General features: G+C 38.0%; 1 protein-coding gene across 1 annotated transcript in view; it reads right to left on the reverse strand.

Annotated features, from left to right (window-relative positions):
- LOC5569257 (contactin-4) overlaps positions 1-22,698 on the reverse strand; it is a 1,061,856-nt gene that overhangs the window by 527,612 nt on the left and 511,546 nt on the right. Inside the window, exons 6-7 of the mRNA XM_021854379.1 lie at positions 18,465-18,668; positions 18,248-18,399 (exon numbers count right to left, since the gene is read on the reverse strand). Coding sequence (XP_021710071.1) covers positions 18,248-18,399; positions 18,465-18,668 — 356 coding nt within the window. The remainder of the gene's footprint in view (positions 1-18,247; positions 18,400-18,464; positions 18,669-22,698) is intronic.

Genomic DNA, 22,698 nt, shown 5'->3' on the forward strand with positions numbered 1-22,698 from the left:
ATATCTGATGGGACACCACAAAATTGCCAGGAGAAAATCTTGCAGGAATAGTTAAAAGAATGTTTTATGTGATACCTGTAGAAATTCTCAGAATTATGCATGAAGGATTTCTTGGAACAATATACAAAGAAAATTCGTAAACCATTTCCAATTATCTGAAGAATTTTGCGTAAACTTCGGCGATCTATAAATCTTAATACGAAGTATAAATCTAAATACTTGAAGAATTCTCTACAAACTTGCTAGAATTTCTGAAACAATCCATGATGTAGTTCTTTGTATTTTGTATGTTTTTTTGTCGGGATTCCAGAGATGAATTTTTGAAAAAGTCTTGAGAGAAATGCCCTCTGAATAGCTCTTGAAATTCTCGTATGAAATGTAAGAAAATTTTAATAATAAATTGAGAGGCAGAAAATATCTTAGATATTGCTGAGTGCTCGATTGAGATATTCGAGTTACTGACAAGAATGATTTTTGGGCTTCATTATTAGAATGGTCATTGAAGAAATCCTTGAATAATCTGAAGAAAACAATATAGCAGGAAATAAAAAGGAATCCCATAAAAAATTCCTGGCGAATATATGGAGTTATTTCTTATCGGAATCCTAGGCAAATTCTTGGAGTAATTCCTGGATTAATTCATTTAAAAATAACTCAACAGATGTTTGACAAAACCTCCGCAACATCCATTGCGAACTGTTGATAGAACACTAATCTGAGAAGCAGGCTTTGTCCCAGTTGGGACGTAACGCCAGAAAAAAAAGAGATTAAAAGAGTAAGTTATAGTTTACGTAAAATTGCGTCATGATGAACTTTATGACACAATTTTACGTAAACATAAATTCTTCCATCTTTTGAAAATTTAAAAAAATATTCACTGGTGAATAGTGAAGCAAGCCAGTTAACATTAATGTTTTTGTCAGCCAGAAGGGGTGGGGGAAACATCCATCTCATGCCCCCCTCTTTCTACGCCCATGTCTCTAGTGCTTTCAAAGTAATGTGGCCAGCCTTTTTATTCTAATGTATTAGGTATATAAGGTATCGTTTGATGTGTCTAAGAATTCTACACCGAAATTGGTAGGGAAAATAAAGTTTCTTCCCATCCGCTTATTTGATGCTTACTCGGTTTATTCCGTATTCAAAATGAGATTTCACTTCTTTCACTTCTCAGAGACATCATCCTTTCCGGTGACCCTTGCCATTATAAGAATGTGTAATCTAGAGAGTTTCGTTTATATTTTTTTCCTCTCCGCTGCTCGGATGATCCATTCTTAGTAAAACGGATGGGTTTTTGTTTTGCGGGGGCAGCAGGGGGAAAATATTTTCCCTTGCGGTTCGTGATACCGCGGGAAAAGGATTAAGCAGAATTCATCTCTGATGGCTGTTATTTTTTTCTGATTCTCAACGGATGTTTGCGTTTGAGCAGCAGGTACTTTTGCTTTTGCTTTTCCATAAGGAGGAAATTTGGTAATCATTTCACCATAATGAGCAACGTTTGTAAATGGCTTCGAAGGAACACGTTTCCCACCGGAAGAAATACTTTACCCCGAATTCCGCGCAATTGAATAGATATCGTTCGCTCAAAGAGACCGGTAATCTTCAAAGTGAGCGAACGTTCCCGGTTGCTTCTTCGAGACGAGATTTCCCCAGAGCTGATGATTAGCATCAGTAGCGACAACGATTTTGTCGTTCGGTGCAAATCAACTCTTTCATCTTAGCTACAACATCCGTCGTCGTCGCCGAGGTGGCTCCGAATGGGTGAAGATGTCGCGCTTCTATTGGGTTGGTTTGATTATTCCCAATTTTCTTGTAGCAACAAATCTTCGCCGATAACGACACATCTCGCTTTCAACAAGATCAATAAAGTTCCATCACCCATACCAAGCGTGGGAAGCGTGGGTGGGAAAGCCCTGACAGGGAACGGTGATTGGCAGGGGGCTTTACTTCTTTTGGTTTTTGGGTATCATCACCGCATAGGTGGCAACAACTCGATACCGTCTCGTAGCCCACCATCCTTGGCACACCTTCTTCGCTGGTGCCAGCCTGTGTCATATCAGTAACAATAACAATAATATTTTCTATCAACCATCTCTTCCGACGAGCGGTTCGATGGGAAGACGATGTCGGTGTCACGACATTCAATGAAGATACCTTCCAGCTAGAGGTGTGCGCCGAAACGATTTTTACCGGTTGAACTCTCTTAATTTGTATTAAGGCTATCATCCTGGTGGAGTTCTGGATGAATTCTTGATGGAATACCTGAAGGATTTCTTCATTGATTCCCTTGAAAAATTCTTGGTATAATCTCTGTAGGGATTCCTGGTGGAATCCCTGGAAGAATTCTTGGTTAATCCCTGAAGAAATTTCTAATGGAATCCCTGGAAGAATTTCTAGTGAAATAATTGGAGGAATTTCTGGAAGAATTCCTGGAGGACTTACTAATCAAATTCCTGAAGTTATTCCTGGATAATTCTCTGAGGAGTTTCTGGTAAGAATTGCTGGAGAAATCTTTGGTGGAATCCCAAGATGAACTGCTGGAGGAATCCTTTAAATAATTCCTGGTGTAGTGCTTGTTGAATCCTTGGAGTAATTTTTTATAAAATTCCTGGTAAAATCCCTCAAAATAATCCTGGTATAATCTCTGGGAAAGTTTCTAGTGAAATCCCTAGTGAAAAGTCTTGTTGGTGAGATCCCTGGGCGAATTCCTGGTGGAATCTCTGGAGGAATTCCTAGTGCAATCACGAAGGAATGCTGGAATTCCTGTAGGAATTTTTGATAGAATCCCTGGATGAATTTCTGGTTGAATCATTGGAAGAATTCCTGGTGGAATCTTTGGAAAAATTCCGGTGGAATTCCTGGAAGAATTCATGGTAGAACCCCTGGCGGAATTCATGGTGGAATCCCTGGAGAAATTCCTGGTGGAATCTCTGGAGAAATTCCTGGTGGAATCCCTGGAGAATTTCCTGGTGAAATCTTTATAGGAGTTACTAATGTAATCCATAGAGAAATTGCTGGTTGAATCCCTGGAGGGATTCCTGGTGGAATCCCTGAAAGAATTGCTGGTGGAATTCCTGGAGGAAATCCTGATGCCTTGAGGAATTCCTTGTGGAATCCTTGAAGAAATCCCTGGTGAAATCCCTGGAGGATATCCTGGTGGAGTCTCTGGAGGTACTCCTTGTGGATTCCTTGGAGGAATTCCTGGTGGTATCCATGGAGGAATTCCTTAAGGAAACCCAGGATGAATCCCTGGTGGAACACTTGGTGGAATCCCTGGAAGAATCCCTGGTGAAATCCTTAGAGGAGTTCCTGGTTGAATCTCTAGAGAAATTCCTGGTGATATCCTTAGAGGAGTTCCTGGTAGAATCACTAGAGAAATTCCTGGTGGAATTTCTCGAGAAATTTCTGGAGAATCCCTGGTGGAATCCCTGGATGATATCCTGATGGAGTCCGTGGAGGATTTCCTTGTGGAATCCTTGGAAGAATTCCTGGTTGAATCCCTGGAGAAATTCCTGGCGGAATCTTTGGATAAATTCCTGATGAAATTCCTTGAGGAAATATTGATGGAATCCCTGGAAGAATTCCTGGTAGAATGCCTAGAGGATTTCCTGTTGGAATCCTTGAAAAATCCCTGGTGAAATCCTTATAGGAGTTTCTGATTGAATTCATGGAGGAATTGCTGTTGGAATCCCTGAAAAATACTTGCTGAAATTCCTGATGAAATTCCTTGTCGAATCGTTGGACAAAATCGTGGTAGAATCCCTGGAGGACGTGGTGGAATCCCTGAAGGAATTCCTAGTGGTACCCATGGAGGAATTCATGGAGGAATTCCTGGTGCGATAGCTGGAGAAATTACTGGCGGAATCCCTGAAGGAATTCTAGATGGAATCCTTGGTGGTATCCATGAAATTTCAGGTGGAATCCCAGAGGGAATTTTTAGTCTTCAGTCTTAAGTCTTTAGTCTTTAGTCTTTAGTCTCTAGTCTTTAGTCTTTAGTCTTTAGTCTTTAGTCTTTAGTCTTTAGTCTTATGTCTTTAGTCTTTAGTCTTTAGTCTTTAGTCTTTAGTCTTTAGTCTTTAGTCTTTAGTCTTTAGTCTTTAGTCTTTAGTCTTTAGTCTTTAGTCTTCTCGAAAAAATTACACATTTTTCTTAAAGCACTACTCATTTTACAAACATTTCCTAAGAACTATAGTTCATCGTTCATCATCGGCGCACACCTCTGCTTCCAACATGGGAGTCAGGGGGTCATGACTGAAAGCGTTTGAGCCCGTAGGCCCTACGCCAAAGAACGACACGTGCTCGCAGCAATGGAACGGAGCGCTTAGAAAATCACACCTCTAGGCACATTTTGCCTGGGAAGGAGTTCGTTTCCCATTAGTGGCACTTTCGTTATCGCTAGCTAGCAATACAGCAACCCCTCGGCTCCCCTCCTTTTGCTCAAAACTGTATGATGACGACGTCAAAGATGGATGGGAGAAATTGAGAGTGGAGGGAGCGACATGGTAATCTTATTGCTGCTTGAGTATTCTGAGGTGTTGTAGACGTTTACTCTCGGCAGCTTAAGATGTTTCCAAGGGTGTTTCTTTAGAAATCTCTAACCGGATTTGGGGAATCACAAATCATGAAGATGTGCTGGATTTGTGCTCGAGATAACGATTAGTGCGAAGTGTGTGAACTGTCAGGTGTAGGGTTTTGAATTTTTCCATCGTGGAAAATTTTGGATGTTTTACTTGTTTAAAGCTTTTTGAAGAATGCTTGCTCATACAGCACTGAAAAAAACAAACTAAGTACACATTGATTGCTAGGAGGCTGGATTCCAACTGCTGAAAATATTTCTAAATTTACCCAATAAATACTAACAAGATTTTATGAACAAAAATCAAAGTAATCCTAAATCTTCTAGTTTCAACATAAGAGGCATAATTGCGCAAATTAAGCATTACGGTGGGTTATCTTAAAAACATTTTCAGATCATGGTTAGTTTTTGGTTCCAATTAGGACCCTCAAACAAGTGTGCGTAATTGATTTTGTCTATGGGGTGCCAACCACAATAAAATATACAAAATTTGATATAAGGAATACTGTTTCATTGTGCTTTTGTTATATAAGCTCCCATGGGCGCAGCCAGGATTTGCATCAGGAGTAAATGACAAGCGACCTCAATAGTTTATTCACGAATTTCTCGCAAAACGATCACTTTACATAACTTCTGCACCCTTTTTACATGAAGCGTTAAACTATGATGGATATCAACCCGCCTTTTGTCACAATGGGTAAAGTGGAATCCGAAATGCGTCACGGTGCAATTTGCTGGCTGAGTGACGAGTCCATTTGACGTCTTGGAGAATTTCAGATTTGGGAAAGTCAAAAGATTCGCTTGGTAGGGTTTCTATTGACCCGACATTATATCCTAGCCAGTTATTGAAATGAGATGTAAAGATTTCAAAGAGTCTCTCCAAGAATTCCCTTAGATAAATTCCATCAGCATTTCTTCCAGGAATATTTGATTCGTTTCTTCTGCGAGTAATATGCTTTCTTCACTCAGTCAACATTTTGGTTGTTATTACTTTCGTTATACTTCATTCTACATGCATCGATTCGCTCGAATTGAATGTATTATAAGGCTATATACAGTGACCCCACGCCGTTGAATCACCCACAATTTATGAATTAGCTGGTTTCAAAAGACAAAATTATTATCAAACTTGTCACAAAACATCACAGAATTATTTTTACACATAGTTTCTTATCAGTTAAAATAATTCTGTGATGTTTTGTGACAAGTTTGATAATAATTTTGTTTTTTGAAGTCATCTGATTCATAAATTGTGGGTGATTCAACTGCGCAATATATGCACTTTGCACGACTTTTACAGGCTTTCCGTGGTCAGCATGCCGCGAAATCCGATGAAATGAAAAAAAAAAACCACCCAGTCTGGAATACGGGACCATTGGGCTCAGAAACGGATACTACACCACTACACTACCAAGGGATTTATATCGATAAAGCGATTATTTGCTAATATGAATGCTTGTTTTTGAATAGCAGCACTGGCTTCAATATTCTTCAAAGCCCATCGTCAGAAGATATCAAGCTTGGATGGAAATTGATGGCTAAGTAACTGCAATTGCATTCCATGCTATTCTGGATTGATGTCATATTATATTATGATCCATCAGTGTATACAACTTGAACAATGAATCGTTGTGTAGAATTATATACAATTTATGAAAACATTTATTCATTTTAATATAGCATGTTATGCGATTCTGATTTTGGACGTGCGAATTTGTGATTTATAATGCACATTCTTGTACGAAACGTGTTTTACTGAAATCAGTTGCCTAATAAATATTATGCAACGCTTTTTTATTAGGCAACTGTGTTGACTACCATAATGAAGCATTACACAGCAATTTGCAAAAAATGCAGAACAATGATGAATTTATCCTGACATAATTTTTGATACCCCCAAATAGTATTCTACGAAATGGCAAAAAAAATTGTGGGCAACTTGTAGTGAAATTCGATTTTACAGCACTCATCGTCGTCGGCAAGCCACGTTGCATGAATGTACGACTTGTGCTGTAGCTTGCTGCGTAAACTACCGTTATGCTAACATTTGATGCAAATACTGCTCTGTAAACTACTCCAAAGTTTTTTATTTCCTCTTCCTGGATTCTGGATAGCATTCATCCAAAAAGTTCAACTAATGATACATTCAATTTGTCAATAGATGGCTCCAAATATTTCCTCTTTAATTTCTTTCTAAGGATTGATTCAGGAATGTCGTACATTTAACTGTATTCTTTATCACTGTACATGTCACTGTTTTATATTCTTTTAGTATTTCATATAAAGCTTCTTCATGGCATATGATCTCAAATAATTTTAAAGGAACACCAGCAGCTTTACCAAGAATCTAAGAATTTCAAATAGATCATCAACAATTTTACAGATTTTTTTTCAGAAACTCCTCCAAAATTGCAACATTGAATTTCACAGCAACCCTTTTTAGAATTTATTGATGTGTAATTCGAATGAATTCATACGGAATTTCATCTAGAGATTTTTAAATAAATTTTCCCAAGAATGCTTTAAAATTTGAACCTGATTTTCCTGGCATTCCTCCTGGAAAGCTTCAGAAAGTCTTTCAGGGATTACTTTTAAATTTTACCAGGGTTTTTGTACATCCCTTGCAAACTTATGCAATCCAAGATGCGATAGGTTGAGAAGTTTCTTTTGAATTCTGCAGATATTTTTTTGGTGTTCATAGAGGTGTTTATAGATAAGTGTTAGCAAATGCTTATTTAAGTATTGAATGAAGTCCTTAAAAAATCAATGAAGATACTCATAATGCACTCTTTCCAAACCTCGGCAGAATTATGGAGGAAGATTAACGCCCTAAGCGGTAAAAGAAACATCACGTCAATTTCTCCGGACATCCAAGGGTTAACGATCACCGAGCCTTCTGTGGTTGCCGAAGCCCTGGGAAATTCTTTTGGTAGTTTAGTCAGCATAGATGCATAGGATCCAGTTTACCCCCAGAAAAGCACTAACAATCAATCTAGCTTATCCAATTTCGTGATTCCGGAGGACCATGGCACCTCTCAGATGAATCGCTCCTTCTCCTTGCGAGAGCTCAACTTTGCCTTCGGTTCTAGTACTGGTAAATACGCTGGCCCTGATGGTATTGGCTATCTCAAAATAGAAAAACCTCCCTCTCGGAGGTAAAGCGAAACTGTTAGAGATGATCAATAGTATGTGGCACCAGCGCTCATTCCCGGCCGAACGGAGAGAAAATCTCGTCATCCCTATTCCCAAAACCAAAGTGGCATCTAGGGACACACCTAAATATCGTCCCATATATCTAACGTACTTCCTCTCTAAGGTGGTCGAGAGAATGGTTAACCGGCGGTTAAAAGAGCAGCTTGAAGTAGATGGTCGCCTCGGGCATCGACAGCATGCCTTCATGCCGGGATATGGCACTGATGGAGACCTCCTTCATGATGCGCGAGCAAAAGGACAGCACGCAGACCTCGTTTCGCTGGACATTTCCAAGGCGTTCAAGAGAACGGACGCCTTTGGTACTAAAACAATCGACATAATGGGGTTTCTCCGGGAACCTGATCGACTTCCTTAAAAATTTTCTTCTGCATCGATCTTTCCGGGTTGCAGTAGGGAACCACAGCTCTAGTGCCTTCGCCAAGGAAACTGAGAAACGGTCTCTAGATCACCCATCAACCCCCGTCGACGCAGCCTGTGCTGAAGTTGGTATCATCCCGCTCCTTCATCGAGTGCACGCAGCCATCTGCCGAAGAGCGTCTACTTACGCTTCAAAAACACCTGGAACCGATAGGGTCGCTCTCTTTGATGAAGCAGATCGTATCCTCCGTGAGGTTGCCAATTGCAGTCTTTTCCCTGTGGCTAGAGTAGGGTAACTGGGGGTAAAACGCGCCCTCTAAGGAAGGAAGCGTTTTTAGCTATGAAGAACATTAATAAAAGCCATTTTTTATTCATTATCTCATAGACAAACATGTTTTCTATCAAATAGTAGAAACAACCATCCATTTTCTTTTTTCTGGAGTTAATAAATCAATTTTTACAAAATGCTTGCTTATCTGCATTTTTATTTTTTGCGGGGTAAAACGCGCCACCTGATCTCGGCGTTAGTCGTTCGCGCGCACGCATGCGCAATCATGCTTGCAAATGCGTTGCATATATTAGGGCGTTTGATCAGATGTTATTGTTCGATTATAGTATACATGCTGATTCGAAAAATGTGCATTTGTAAGGTTCGAATTGGCACGTAACTACAGCGTGCCATTACGTTTGCTGGAATTTGAATTCAAACGGCTGTTTTGGTGTTATGATTTAGGTGTGGCCGTTTTGCCCCACGAGTTGATTAAAGTTTAAGTCCTTCAATACACTTTTTAAGGTGGAATTTAACACTTTTTTCGCATGCAATACAAACTATGGGAGTGCACAAGTCGATTCTCGGTGATAGTTTCAAAAGTTTTGTTGTTTATCGGCCTGAAAATAACACAAAATTACAACAAAAACAGCGAAAAACGTTTTTTCGAGTTTTTCGATTTATGCCAGGAAAACACTTAAAAATATATCTAGAGAAGCATTTTATTACATTTTCCATTATCTCGGGTGAAAAACAGCGTCCCAAAGCACGTCGTTCGTTCAAAACAAGGGTGGCGCGTTTTACCCCAACGGCGCATTTTACACCCAGTTCCCTTACACTGGCATGGAGCGAGCAGTTTACGACTTCCCCCTCCAAACATAGACGAGCAGATAAAAAAGACCTTCCAGAGTGGCAATTTCTCTACGGTGCTTAGAACGTCCTTACTGGAACTTCTGCGGACTAAATACCCATAACACACACCGTTACACAGACGGTTCTCTTTCCCAGCGTGGAGTAGGTATCGGCATCTCCGGCGCCGTTCTGAAACTCTTGCAAAGCCTTTCAACTGAGGGTTCAGTTGAGGCCGGATATATCCGATTTGCCTATAACTTTGATGGCAGATCCTTACGTCAAGAGTGTGAACAATGCGGTGTACACTGCCCTCTAGACGAACACCACAGAAGTACTAATAACCTTCTCGGAAGCATCCGCGATGTTCTCGCAAATGACCTCGCATCATTTGCGGCCCTCAATTGCTTTCTTAACACTTCAGTCGTCACGCTGTTGTATTTTGTACAACACTCATTGAAAAACCTCGCTTTTCGATTTCAACAGCAGCGTGGTGGTTCTGATAGTGATCAACCACGCGATGACTAGGTTAAGGTTAAGGAAGCCAGATGCTACTCCCGTACGTGACGACTCTACAACCTGAACCCAACTCCATCCACGTCAGAGAATACCTTGGATTGGAAGACCTCTCCATCGGGGGTAAGTCCCATCCAACTAACGTAACTCCATACGCAACCGCACCATCATTTCAACCAACCTGCAAAAATCTTCACGCCGATACGATCGATGGGCTCCCGATAGATTCCGATTTCGGGGGTTACACCCATCCAACAACAAAGTCATTATTCGCAACCAGGCCAACGATCCTCTCTCTATTTTAAGTTGTGTCTATCGTCCTATGTTATAAACCCACCATGATGAGACCCCATGATTGGGCTAAAAGGCTCTGACCATCTTTCTTTGCTTATTTTTCTAGGAATGCCCATCTGACATTCCCAGTCAGGTGAAGAACTAGCCATATGTCAATGTTCTGAAATTCACCTTAATAAAAAAAAACAAAACAAATAATCATCATGCATTTGTCGAAGGTTTCCTATTTTAATAAATGGAGGAATACTGAGGAAAATCAATAGATTTTTTCCTAGTGAAACGACGAAATAACTCCTGAACAAATCAATGCGATACGTATTTAATTTACTTCTGTCTAAAGGAAACCTAAATGGATCTCCTAAAGAATACATATGTGAAACTACCTTATATCAAACTCTGCGACTCGGCTTGGGAACTGTGATCACAATTTACCACAGCTCATCAATTCTGCCAGTCAACCAAAACACAAAGCAGCAGCAGCATCAATTCGCGTCTACGAAGGTATTTACCACAGTAGACCCTATGCGTGAAGTTCCGATTATATTACATGGCACAGTATAGGAAGTCAATTTTAAATGCTTCTAAGAAATTCAAAACACTTTTTAATTAAATTCTGTTAAGAGTACGGGGTTAGACTATTGATCAATATAGAATCAGCAGCATATTGACAAAAAATATAAAACTCAAAATTATATGCCTATACTGTAGCCCATCAAAAGTATATCAACATATACTGAAAAGATTATAAATAACTATTGTAGATAATTTTATATGCGCATTTTAAATTTCGCTTCCTATACCTTGCCGGGTAAAATTTTTGACGCTTCACGCATCGAGCAAACTTTTACCAAATGGCAGCACCGTACGTTCGTACACTCGAATTCGCGATGACGAAGGCAATTACCACAGTTGATCCTCTGCGTGCAGTTCCGATTTCTTTACATGGCAAAGCCTAAGAAATCAATTTTCAAATGCTTCTAAAAATTCAAAACATAATTTAAATAAATTCTGTTAGGTGTACGGTTTTAGATTTATGATAAGCTATATAATCCGCAGAATATTGAGGAAAATAAATAAAAATCAAAATAATATGTTTATGATGTAGCCCATCAAAAGATTATCAACATGTAGGTTGCCGGTACCAATGGTTATAGTGTACCAGTAGATTGGACAATGGAATAAAACGTACATTTTTCGATAAAAACGTCATGTGCTATTTTTGGTGGATAGATCGCCTCTAGTTTAGTCAATTCGCCAAATTTAAGCTTTTTATTTTTATCAAAAAAGTCATATAAATAATTAAGTTTAAGCAAAAATTTTGCTCCCTTGAACCAATAGTTGTCGTCGTATTTCTGTAGTGGATCAACGGATGGAAGCAGTTTTTAAAATGGATGTATAAAAATTAAGAAACGTCCCAGAGATGATCTTTATATTTCATTCGAAAGATATTAGTTGCTGTTCCGAGGGAAAATTGTTAAACCTTTGTAAAAAATTACCATTTTGTTTAAAATTCTTTGTATCATTCCCGAACGTCTACTACTGGATTTTTTATAGCTTAGGTAGTCCACTTATGGCACCGGCACCCTACTGAAAAGATTTTAAATAGCTATTGTAGTTAATTTTATATAAGCATTTGAAATTTCACTTCCTATACCTCACTGGGTAAAATTTTCGACGCTTCACGCACAAGATTAACTTGTTCCAGATGGCAGCACCGTACCTTCGTTAGAGCGAATACCATCCAACGTTGAGCTGCCAAAGGTTCACACACTGATTGAATATTTTTGTCTCTCCACTATGAAATGTTAAATAATTCAATCGCTAATATGTTGCTTGCGTTTTCAATTAATTGAAATCTATTAGTACTAACGGCAAGAGCACAATCATTCTGTTGCGATACATATTAACAAGTTCAATTTTATGCCGCCTTTGCCGAGCAAAAAGTCAAAATCCCGAAAACCGGAAAAATCGTGTTACCACTGTGCTCGTGTCTTTTCAAATTCGGATTTGAATAGCAGTTGGGAAGAAGAAAACAGTTTTGAAGAGCCGTGACATTTTTTTTTGAACGGTCATGGTTTGCTTTGGATTTCAATGGTCATGTAGAAACATGTGAATGTCGAGGTGGTAAATGTTTGCTACAGTACATTTCCCATCCCTGATTCGACATATTTTTGTTAGACTTTTGAGGTGATTTCTGGAAAGATATTTTACAGTAATTCAGACTTGATTGAGAAAAAAAAATCTTAAAAGTATCAATCGGAACGCAATTTTTTGTTGTAAATAATAAAGATAGTTTTGTAAAAAAATTAATTCAGGGTTATTTTCAGAGGCAAATATGTTTTCATCGGTCATGGGAAGCGAGGCAGTAGTCAGATTTTTAGTTGTACAGTCGCCTCTCCACATCTCGATATCGATGGGACCATCGAGATAGGGAGAGATCGAGACAAAGAACAAATTTTTGATGAATACTAGATTGAAAAACATTCCGTTGCCAAGAAAGTAAAACACAAACAAACGTCATTTTGCGCTCCTAATTTGTTTTGAATCCCAAAATATTGGTCTAGTAACCTTCGATATTGGTCATATCGACATACGGAGAGAAACTCGAGAACGAAAAATCAACAGAAACACATCGAGACATGGAGATATCGAGATAAGGAGGATATCGAGATATGGAGAGTGAAAATGTATGCAGACTGAAGGGACTTATGAAATCATCGACATAGGGAGAGATATCGAGATGTAGAACATCGAGATGTGGAGAGTCGACTGTATATTAAGAATTTTTAACTTTCGTAGCAAACTGTTAATTCTGATTTTTTTCCGTTGGTTTCCGCTGATTAATAATTCTATATATGTATATGTATATACATTGTGTGGGCTTCGTAGCCGGGCGGTTAGTGTCACCAGGCATTTAGCCGCATCGTGCTAAGGAGTGTGGGTTCAATTCCCACCTCAGACCGAAAAACTTTTCCGACTGTGCCACTGGGCGTTGCATGCTAGTCCGTTGTCTAGTGTGCTGCTTCCTTCAAAGGGCAAATAGACCACTGGAAGCATTAACGTGTAGTGTCTTTAAAAAAAATAATTATACCTATATATTTTTTTAATATTAAGTTTTTTTTGGCATGGGATATTTTTGAGATGACCTCCCTTTCCAACACCAGTAAAGCAAAATGTCCTACTTTCTTAAGTATTCTTCGGGTAAGCCCACTAGCACTTCAATTTCAAAATTATTTTGTATTTTTCTACAAGATTAAAATTATTCAGGACTCCGTGAAGATTGGGTGAAAATTAATGTCTGTATGATAGTACGTTTTTCAAAGCAAACAAGCAAGTTGTATTCTTAGCTCCATTATTAAATGTATGGGGAAACCATGAAAAACTACACCTTAGTTTTAAACAGTATGCACACACAGTGGCGTAGCTAAGGTTTTCAGGCCCAATGCAGAGTTAAATTCGGGGTCCCTTCCAAATAAGGGTACGTTGAATAGTCAATTAATCGAAACAATGATATACTTTCAATCAGTATCAATATTTAGGATTAAAAATAATGGATCTTTTGTTCATTTGTATGTATGAAATTGCTTTTGATTTTTGTTTAGTAACCAAAAAGTCAATTAATTAAGAGTAATATACCGATACGACCACTTCTGGGCTGATGGTGGCGAAAATACTCATTTCGATATAGATTCCTCAAGTAATTCAACCAGACAACTCTGAAAGCATCTTTCTAAAAGTTTCTGTGGGATTCAGTGATTTTCTTCAGAAATGTCATCTGAATGAAATTGAAGTATTTGATAGAAATTTGCTTCAATTATTAATTCGAAGATTTCTTCAGGATTACATTGAACTATTCCTTCGCAGACTTTCCAAGGAATTCCTCCAGAATTTTCCTTCGAGGTACATTGATAAACTCAACAAGAACTTTTTCCAATGATACCCACAAATTTTTTTTCCTACGATTCTCTCAGAAAATTTTTCAAAGGAGTTCTCATTGAATTGTTACAAGACTTCTCTATGATTTTGTCCAAGAAGATGCTAAGGACATTTGTTATTAAAGGAGATTTCTTAAAAAAACGGATATACTTTTCAACGAAATTGATATCACTGATGAAATACGTGGTAAATTCCTACAAGAGAAAAGTCTTCCAAAGATTCCCGAATCTCTTCTGGAATCTTAAGAAAGTCCAGGATACGTATTCAGGAAAAATATTGATTCAAAAATTCATTAAACACCCACCCAAAGTTTTCAAGAAGAAACCCCTGAAAAATCTCGACTGGAACTCTTCAAAGAGCTACAGCAATAATAGCTGTAGCATTTTGTGGATTTTGTATTTAAACTAAGTAAATTTTTAAATTGAAGAACTCAAGTAGAAATTACTTCTTTAATAATTCCAGAAATCTTTAAAAGCAAATTATTATTGGAGATTCTTATTCATGGAGAAATTTATGAGGAATATTTGGTTGGATTTATTTTGATATTCTCTGAAAAACTCCTTTAAGATTTTGTGGAATAATCCCAGGAAGAATTTATGGAGCAATTCCTGGGATAATGAGTGGGGTAATTATTGAAGGATTGGCTCTGAAAATGGCTGGAAGTATTTCTGAATAATTGCCATGATGAATTTTTTGAAGAATTCTTCCATGATTATATATGTAAAAATTCGAATTACGCCAATCGTGTTATTTTCCTAAAAAAGTTCTGATGGAAGATTTGCAGATATCTCAGTGTAATACCTGGAGAAATCGTTAAAACAATTTCTGAGAGAATTATCGTTGTAATTCCGTTCTTGGACTACTGAAGGATATTCTGGAACAAATTTTAAAGAAATTCCTATCTGTGGAAATTCCAAGGCAAAATCCTGGGAGATTTTCTAGAGGAATCTTCATAAGAATTTTTGTGGGAATCCCTGGATAAGTCTATGTACATATACCTGAGGAAAACTCATAATTAATGTCTAGAAGAATTCCTGTGGATGAAAAACTATGAACCTATAGAGTAGTTGCGTAGTAAATCTGGAGCCTCACGAATTTGCATCAAAAATCATTCCAATGTGAAAAAAACAAAAGCATAATTTACATAGATTGGATTTTTAACATAAAAAATAGACTTTACAGACTTTTGTTTACCTTCGTTTGCGTTATCTTACTTTTCAAAAGTGTATAAAATATTATTCACAAAAACCAATTTTGGCTTAGTTCAGTATATGGCTCATAATAAAATGTTTCTAAACCTGTTTATGGCATCCTAAGACTCAAGCTATAGAGGGCCCCCTGATATTCGATGATGAATAGAACAATGTATTTTTGGAATCAAAACCATGATGTTCAGTTTAAAAGTACTGTTCTAAAATGTTGAAATAAATGCTACCTTCACCAATATACTAGCTGGTATAGGGGCCTCTACTCATAACCCATTCAGGGCCCCTCCAAACCTGATTTTCCTTGCCCGATCCATTTTAGTTTGTCAATTCAAAAGTACGAGTGATTCGTGGCTCTTTCCCGAGCAGGTGAAAAAAGCTCAGCAATAGCTAATTTTGATATGGACATCTAAAAGTGATATTAACTTGATAGATATAAGAGATAAAAGATCTGAAAATGATATCTGAAATTTACTCCTAGAATATCATGAGCATATCATATTTAGCTTTTGTAAGATCTAACCAATATCAGCGAGCTATTCATTTGATCTGCAAACAGCAAATTTTGATATGGCTTAGAAGTTCCAGGAATAAAATTTAGATATTTTCTTCAGATCTTTTATCTCTTATGTCAATCAAATCAATATCTCGATTTAATGGTCAGAACTTCGCTTCTGCTCGGGTTTTGGTTGGTTTATTTGATCAACACGGATCAGACAAAAAGTATCCCGGAAAATAACGAACTGATTCTTTTCCCCTATTCTCCTTCGTTCGTTTCTCGGCTTTATTATAACGCTTGCCAAGTGCCTTGCTTTGTGCGCCATGGCACACGTGTTTGCTGCAGGTCTGCATTCTCAGCATACACAGCCAAACAACTAATAGAGAAACAAAACAAAGATTCAACGGGGGACCGAAATCCGTACACTTCATACAAATAGTAGGCGTTTTGTATGTAGTGTTCACTTCGATGGGCACTCCTATCGTACCATACGCCATCCAAGCCACTAGATCATTTTTTTTTTTCAAAAAATTGTTCGAGATGGATAGGATTTACGTCGTCAAGTAGCTGTCTGTTTTCGGATTATATCACCTTCTCAATACAGTACACCGTGATCTACTCATAACTACATATTGGTTACATTCAACAAACGTAGGCATTGAGTAAATGAAATACCAAATGTACATTTTATGGCAGCATGGGAGGAAGCTTAAACTTCTAAAAATTACCATTTGATGACATTTGATTACTTATAAACTCGAATTGTCAAAAATGTCGAATGTGACAAATATGCAGTTATGAGCAGTAAAGCTACTGAAAATTCAAATCAATTTCCTTCTAATATACACAATCTCTCTATCATCACCCTTAAAACTCCGACTCTTCAGCTGTCAACGCTCCTACACTCCGACATGAAACTTCTAAGCTTTCTTCTTTTGATGAAGTTTACCATTCCGGATAGACATCATTATGCCCATCGGGTGCCAAACTCCCACATCACGAAAACACCTAATTCCCTGTCACCCTTCACGCACTTTTCAACACTTTTCCCTCACACCAGATCCAGGAACACTTCTGTGAGACAGTGAGCGTGCGTGCGTGCTTGTAGCTTATTTGTTATCACATCCCACTACGGCTCGCAGCCGGTGGTAGGATCCCATCTGTCGCCATTACCGGCGGACCTAATCTTCTTAAGGCTGTAACCCCACTTTCTGAGCCGGTTAATGAACGTGGAAGAGGAAATCAATTAGTAGGTACAGGGCGCATAGAGGTATGGGACAACGGATTGCGAGATGCCATCACCCAAAAAGGATGGCAGACGACAATAAGAGCGACTGAACGACATCGAGTTGGTGCGTGCGAATTCCAGTACCGAAAATTGGAATCAATTTAGCTCGGCGCTCAAAAATGTGGGCTTTTACGAGCTCGAGGGCTCGTAAAAGTTTAAGCCGGTTCAGCGAGCTGGCAAACCGAAAGTGGGAAATTTGTTCGTGGGTGGTTATTGGTGCTGGAGACAAGCTTGATTACAGTTCGGTGAAACGTAAAGGCATTGTATGTGTTTGAGACACGGGAAATGATCTACCCCGGTTAATTATTTGGAAACGCCACTTCAATCAGTGTATTTGTATACTCCCAAAGAAGAAAATCCTTGAGAAAGCATATAGAAAGCATGGAAGCTTCTTTTTTACTCTCGACGACAAGTTTCCAAAGCCGTTTTGAAAGATATCTCAGTGTCATGTGAAGGAACATACTTAAACGTTTGTATGCGCGAATTGCGGGGGAAACAATAAGTCTAACTTTTGGGATTGCCCTTCCCAGAAACGAATCGTTGAAACTCGTACCAGGAAATAAACGTAGTCGGAATTCCCAAAGCTGAATCTCCAACAACTCTCGTTTTTCAGTTACCGAACGCTTGCTTAATAATCATACTCATTACGTTAATTATAATTAAATCATGCTCACTCCCAAGCTTAGTTATCGTTCGATTGTGTTCGATTCGAATGGAAATACCCAAGGGAAATCCTATGCCCATGTTGTCGCATGTAATTTCAGCTCCTTCTCTCTAAATTTTCTTCCTACGGGTAACTGTTTGAGTTGTCTAAATTCAAATGGAAACACTCATGCTTATGCCGCAGTATGTCGAATAAAATTATTAATAATTTTAGACGAAAATTGTTACAGTCTTCTATTGCTACGATAACTGGTTTAGATTTTTAGGTTCAGTTTTTTGAAATAGTTTTTTTTCTTATAAGTAGGTTAACTCAATTCACCTATTAAATTCTGAACTGCTACGGCAAACGAAATGTTGTTAACAAAATGTTAATAAAAGCGTAATTCAGTTTTACCGAATTATGATAGTAGTGTTGCCTAACATAAAACACCTTTATTTAAGCAATTAATGTAATGTTTGAAATTATACTTTTAAACACAATATTGAAGCTCAATTTCATAGACTGAATATCCATATAGTTGGATGAACGAATCATTTTCGCAAGAATAAACTTTAACGTTGTTTTAATTTCCAGACATCAACTCACCGTTTGATTGGTTGCCTTAAGTTGCCTCTCGTCCATCCACCAGCTGATTTTGGCCGGCGGCCGTGACCCACTGGACTGACACTGTATGACATAGTGCCGGTCCGACGAAAGCGGCGTGCTTCCGTTGACGATTTCCACCACCAGGGGTCGCACTGTAGAAAAACGAGAAAATATAAAACCCCATCGGAAAACACTTATCAAGGTAAGTGAAACTTACACCGCAGCTCGATCGTGACGTTGGTGGTCACGTTCCTCTTGAAGAAGTTGCTCGCCTGGCAGGTATAGACGGTGTGCTGATGGTCACGGGATAGATTTCGTACCACCAGTTTGCTGCTGAGCGTGGACTCGTGCGAGTACTCCATCATGGTGCTCGGAAGTACCTTGCCATTGCTGGACCAGGTGATTTTCGGAGTAGGATTACCTGTTGAGGGTGCGAGGGGGACGAAAAGAATACCGAATCGATTAATCATGGTGAGTGGACTGGTAGTGTAATTAGTAAGATTAATAGCATGGTTGAGGGAAAGTGTGTGTACCTTCTGCTAAAAATCAATAATAGTTTTTTGTTCTTTATGAGGAGATTTAAAGAAACATTCAATCTGTTCAAACTAAACATTGCTTGTAAAAATCCTAGGAAAGTTAATTTTATGGAAAAAAATCATAAGTGGTGATCATAACGTATTTACATTGAAATGCTTATCGTTTACGATTATGTTCATTAGGTTTAAGGTTAACATAAAATTTTGGGTCTAGGGCCACCCATGCTTCCTTAGCCGAGTGGTTAGAGTTTGCGACAACAAATCGAAGCCATGCTAATGGATTCTGGTTTTCATTTCTTGTCGGTCCAGGATCTTTTCGATATGGAAATTTCCTTGACTTCCTTGGGCATAGAGTATCATCGTACCTGCCAAACGATATACGAATGCGACAATGGCAACTTTGACAAATAAAGTTTTCAGTTAATGACTATGCAAGTGCTCCTAAGAACACTTAACTGAGAAGCAGGCTCTGTCCCAGTGATAGGACGTAATGCCAAGAAAAAGAAGGGGGCCACCCATGGCTCCTCCCTAAACCCGACCATGCTGGCAGTACTTGATTTATATTTGTAGTTTCTTGCATCAAGTAATTTTCTTTTCACTGTTTACATTTTATTATAGCAGTGAACAACACTTCACCAAAATTTAAAATACATTTTAATCGATTGCAAAGAATAAAAATAGTACACTTATATCATTAAGGGCAAGGATAAATTCACGTTCGCCATAGCATTGTGGAATTTATTTCATATTGTCATATTTAATCGCCATTAAAAAGTGAATTGATATCAAAGAATATAAATGAAAATACTACCCTAGTCATCAAAGAGCCGAATACAATGTTTCTGTTCAATTAATCCATTCCCAAATTACCAAATCCGTGCCACCGTAATTCAACCGTATCAAAAGTGCCACCCTTGCAAATTGGAAATCTCAATCCGCACAAAGCGCAAAATGTTGCATGCTTCGCGTGGGTCTTCAACCATCCAATCAGCATCATCGTCGCCTTCCTTGTTGGCACTATTCTCCGAAGGCGTTATCGTAAAACCGTTTTAATCCACATCAAAATCGTGTCGTTTTAGTAGCACTGTGGATTCCGCGAATTTCGTGCTACTCTCAGCAAATTCCAAAACGACCGAACGACCGGACCGCGCTATGCCACGGATTGTGAACAAACGCAGATTTTTTTCCAGTTCGTCGGCATTGTCCCTTTTCGTTCGATTTGCGGAGCACAGTGGCGCAACAAGAGTTAAAAATTGAAATTATTAAAATAGAAGTCGCATAATACCGTTTTGATTCATATTACGGACAGCTTCAAATTCTGGATATTGCGCTTTGTATGGGAAACATTTCACACGAAATGTTTCAATTTTTGCCGTTCAAAAGTTCTCACCTTCGAGGCTCGTTTTAGTCACCATATCCGATAGATATCTATGAAAATTTATAATGCTCAGCTGCCTTAGACGCCTCTTTAGACCACCGCCGATCTCAATTAATGATTTGACTTTTCCATCTATGATTTTCATGAGCTGTCCGGAATCTGAGGCAAAAGTAAGGAAGTTAGAATCATGAAAAGTCCAAACATTTCTATATTATGAGAAAGTAAATATAAACAGAATTGCTGCCGAGCTTTACTTCCTTGTTGGACTGACGTTAAAAGAAAGCTCAAATGACGTCAAACAAACATCAATACCTCGCGTATCCGCATTGATCGAATTCTCTTCGTCGATTATCTCTTTGAACTAGTGTAGGAAATTCAATCGATCTTGGCAACATTTTTTTACGTAACATAACGAAGGACGATGAGTTTTTTCTACTAAATCGAAAAAGGCATTCAAAATCAGTCGCGCTGCCGAGTAATTAGCTAAATAAAAAATCGATGAAGAGATTTCTACCATTCCAGTTACGCCCTTGTGATACTGAACGCGAAATACATTTTCTTTCTGAGGTAATTGCCTTGTGTGCTTGTTTACCTCTATTCTGTCTCATATCTCCCGATCCCGAATGACGATGTTCACTGAAATTTGTGCACCGTTTCATTAAACGCGCATATCATTCCTGTCTTAACCAACACTCATATAAGCAGCTTTCGAAGCGCTTTACTCGCATTCGAACTGTAGCCCGTTTTACGAGACGTTTCAAATCATCTTATTTTGAAGCACTTAGACAGTTGTTTCATTGAAATGACAGTCCCGTGTCAACGCCGGTCCTTCACTGATGTAAACATATGAATAGACGGGACTGTCACATGAGAATGTTTATTAACTTGCATTGCGTTTGACAAATCAGAAACATAGCATAATCTGGGCGTTCACTTGCTTTCTCGTGATTGAACACCGAGAGAAATTAGTACATTGTAATATAATCATTCAACCATGTCTCATGTCTTACATTTACATTCCAAACAGGTCCGGATTTACAAATATGGGGGACCATTGTTTTGTGGGGGGCCTTATCTCAGAAAAACATTTAGATCCTATAGAATAGACTAGATATTTTAAATGCTTTTTTTGTAAGGCTTTTATTATCAGATATCAAACTATTTTTTAAAGTTAAAAAAACTGTAAATCGCTCATGAACCTTAACCAATTTAAAATTTTTAACGAATGTAAATAATTACTTCCTTGATATTTTATATATCCTTGAAGATTTGATATGTTAGCAAGGCATATTCGTTCACAATAAAATTCATTTGATGATTCCCTTCTTATTGATGACTTAATTCAAAGTATACTTACATTACACTTACTTAGTATACAGATGTACAAGAAAGTTTTGAGTTGAAGTAATTGGTGAAGGGCTGCTTACAGATCTTTTCCTGGAGACTTGGTCTCTATTTTGATGAAAGTCTCTTAAAAAACTCTATTTTTAATTGAAGATCGATGAGGTCTGTATTTGAATCATAATGGTTTCTAAAGTCTTCTTTTCTTCCTTATTTTGATTGCAGTGAACCCCGATGCAAATTTCAGCAGGCTCCAGAAAGGCGGCTATTCCACAGGTTCTTGAAGGATTCCGTCTCATATATCACATGAAAAAACTTCAAATAATCTTCTAGTGATTCGACCAAAGATATTGTTTGAAATGCTTAAAGGGACTCATACAGGGATGAATCAAGAAATCCTTCTAGTAATTCCTCTACCAATTCTCCCAGAAATTTATCAGAGATTTTTCAAGGATGATTCGAGAATCTTCTTCATAACTTTCTTCAGGAAATCCTTAAACACTCCAATGATACTAGAGTAACTCGGAGTAATACGCCTTAACGGGACAATACGCCCTTCTTCATTTTGACGGAATTTAGGCTTCTTTTACACGTGAATATGATTACATAACTTAAATATTCGCAAAAAAAATGAAATTGCGCATATATGTATGTTCTTTAATAAGTATAAACAATTAAAAGAAATTCTAAAAATACCGTCGATGGGGGTGACAATGGGTCTAGGGGGTGAGATTGGGTCAAAACGGAAAAATATATTTTGTGAAATATTTCAGCTAATAACGCTGATATTACTAAAATAAATAATACATATGTTAGGGAACATATTATAACACATAATTTATAACAATAAACATTTTTAGAAATAGTAGTTTTTGTGTACTACATCAATAAACTTGCATGTTGAAACTAGATAAAATTTACAACATTAAATTTCTCCTGTACAAAGTATCACGCATGTACTCTAGCCTCTATCGTTGTATTAGTAGAATGTTGAAAGTCTTTTCATTATACATCACTGGTATTTTCCGGAATCTGTTTGATTTTCCCACAAAAAAAAATCATTTTTTTCGGTACGATGTCTTAAACATTGAAAATGGGGGTGAGATTGGGTCAAACAAGAACGATAGTAAATGAAATTCCAAGTCCACTTTTTTGACATTTAACGGTGCCGGGTGTTCTCTTTTTTCATTACGATG

The sequence above is a fragment of the Aedes aegypti genome, chromosome 3 (genome assembly GCF_002204515.2).
Source record: "Aedes aegypti strain LVP_AGWG chromosome 3, AaegL5.0 Primary Assembly, whole genome shotgun sequence".
Taxonomy (NCBI): domain Eukaryota; kingdom Metazoa; phylum Arthropoda; class Insecta; order Diptera; family Culicidae; genus Aedes; species Aedes aegypti.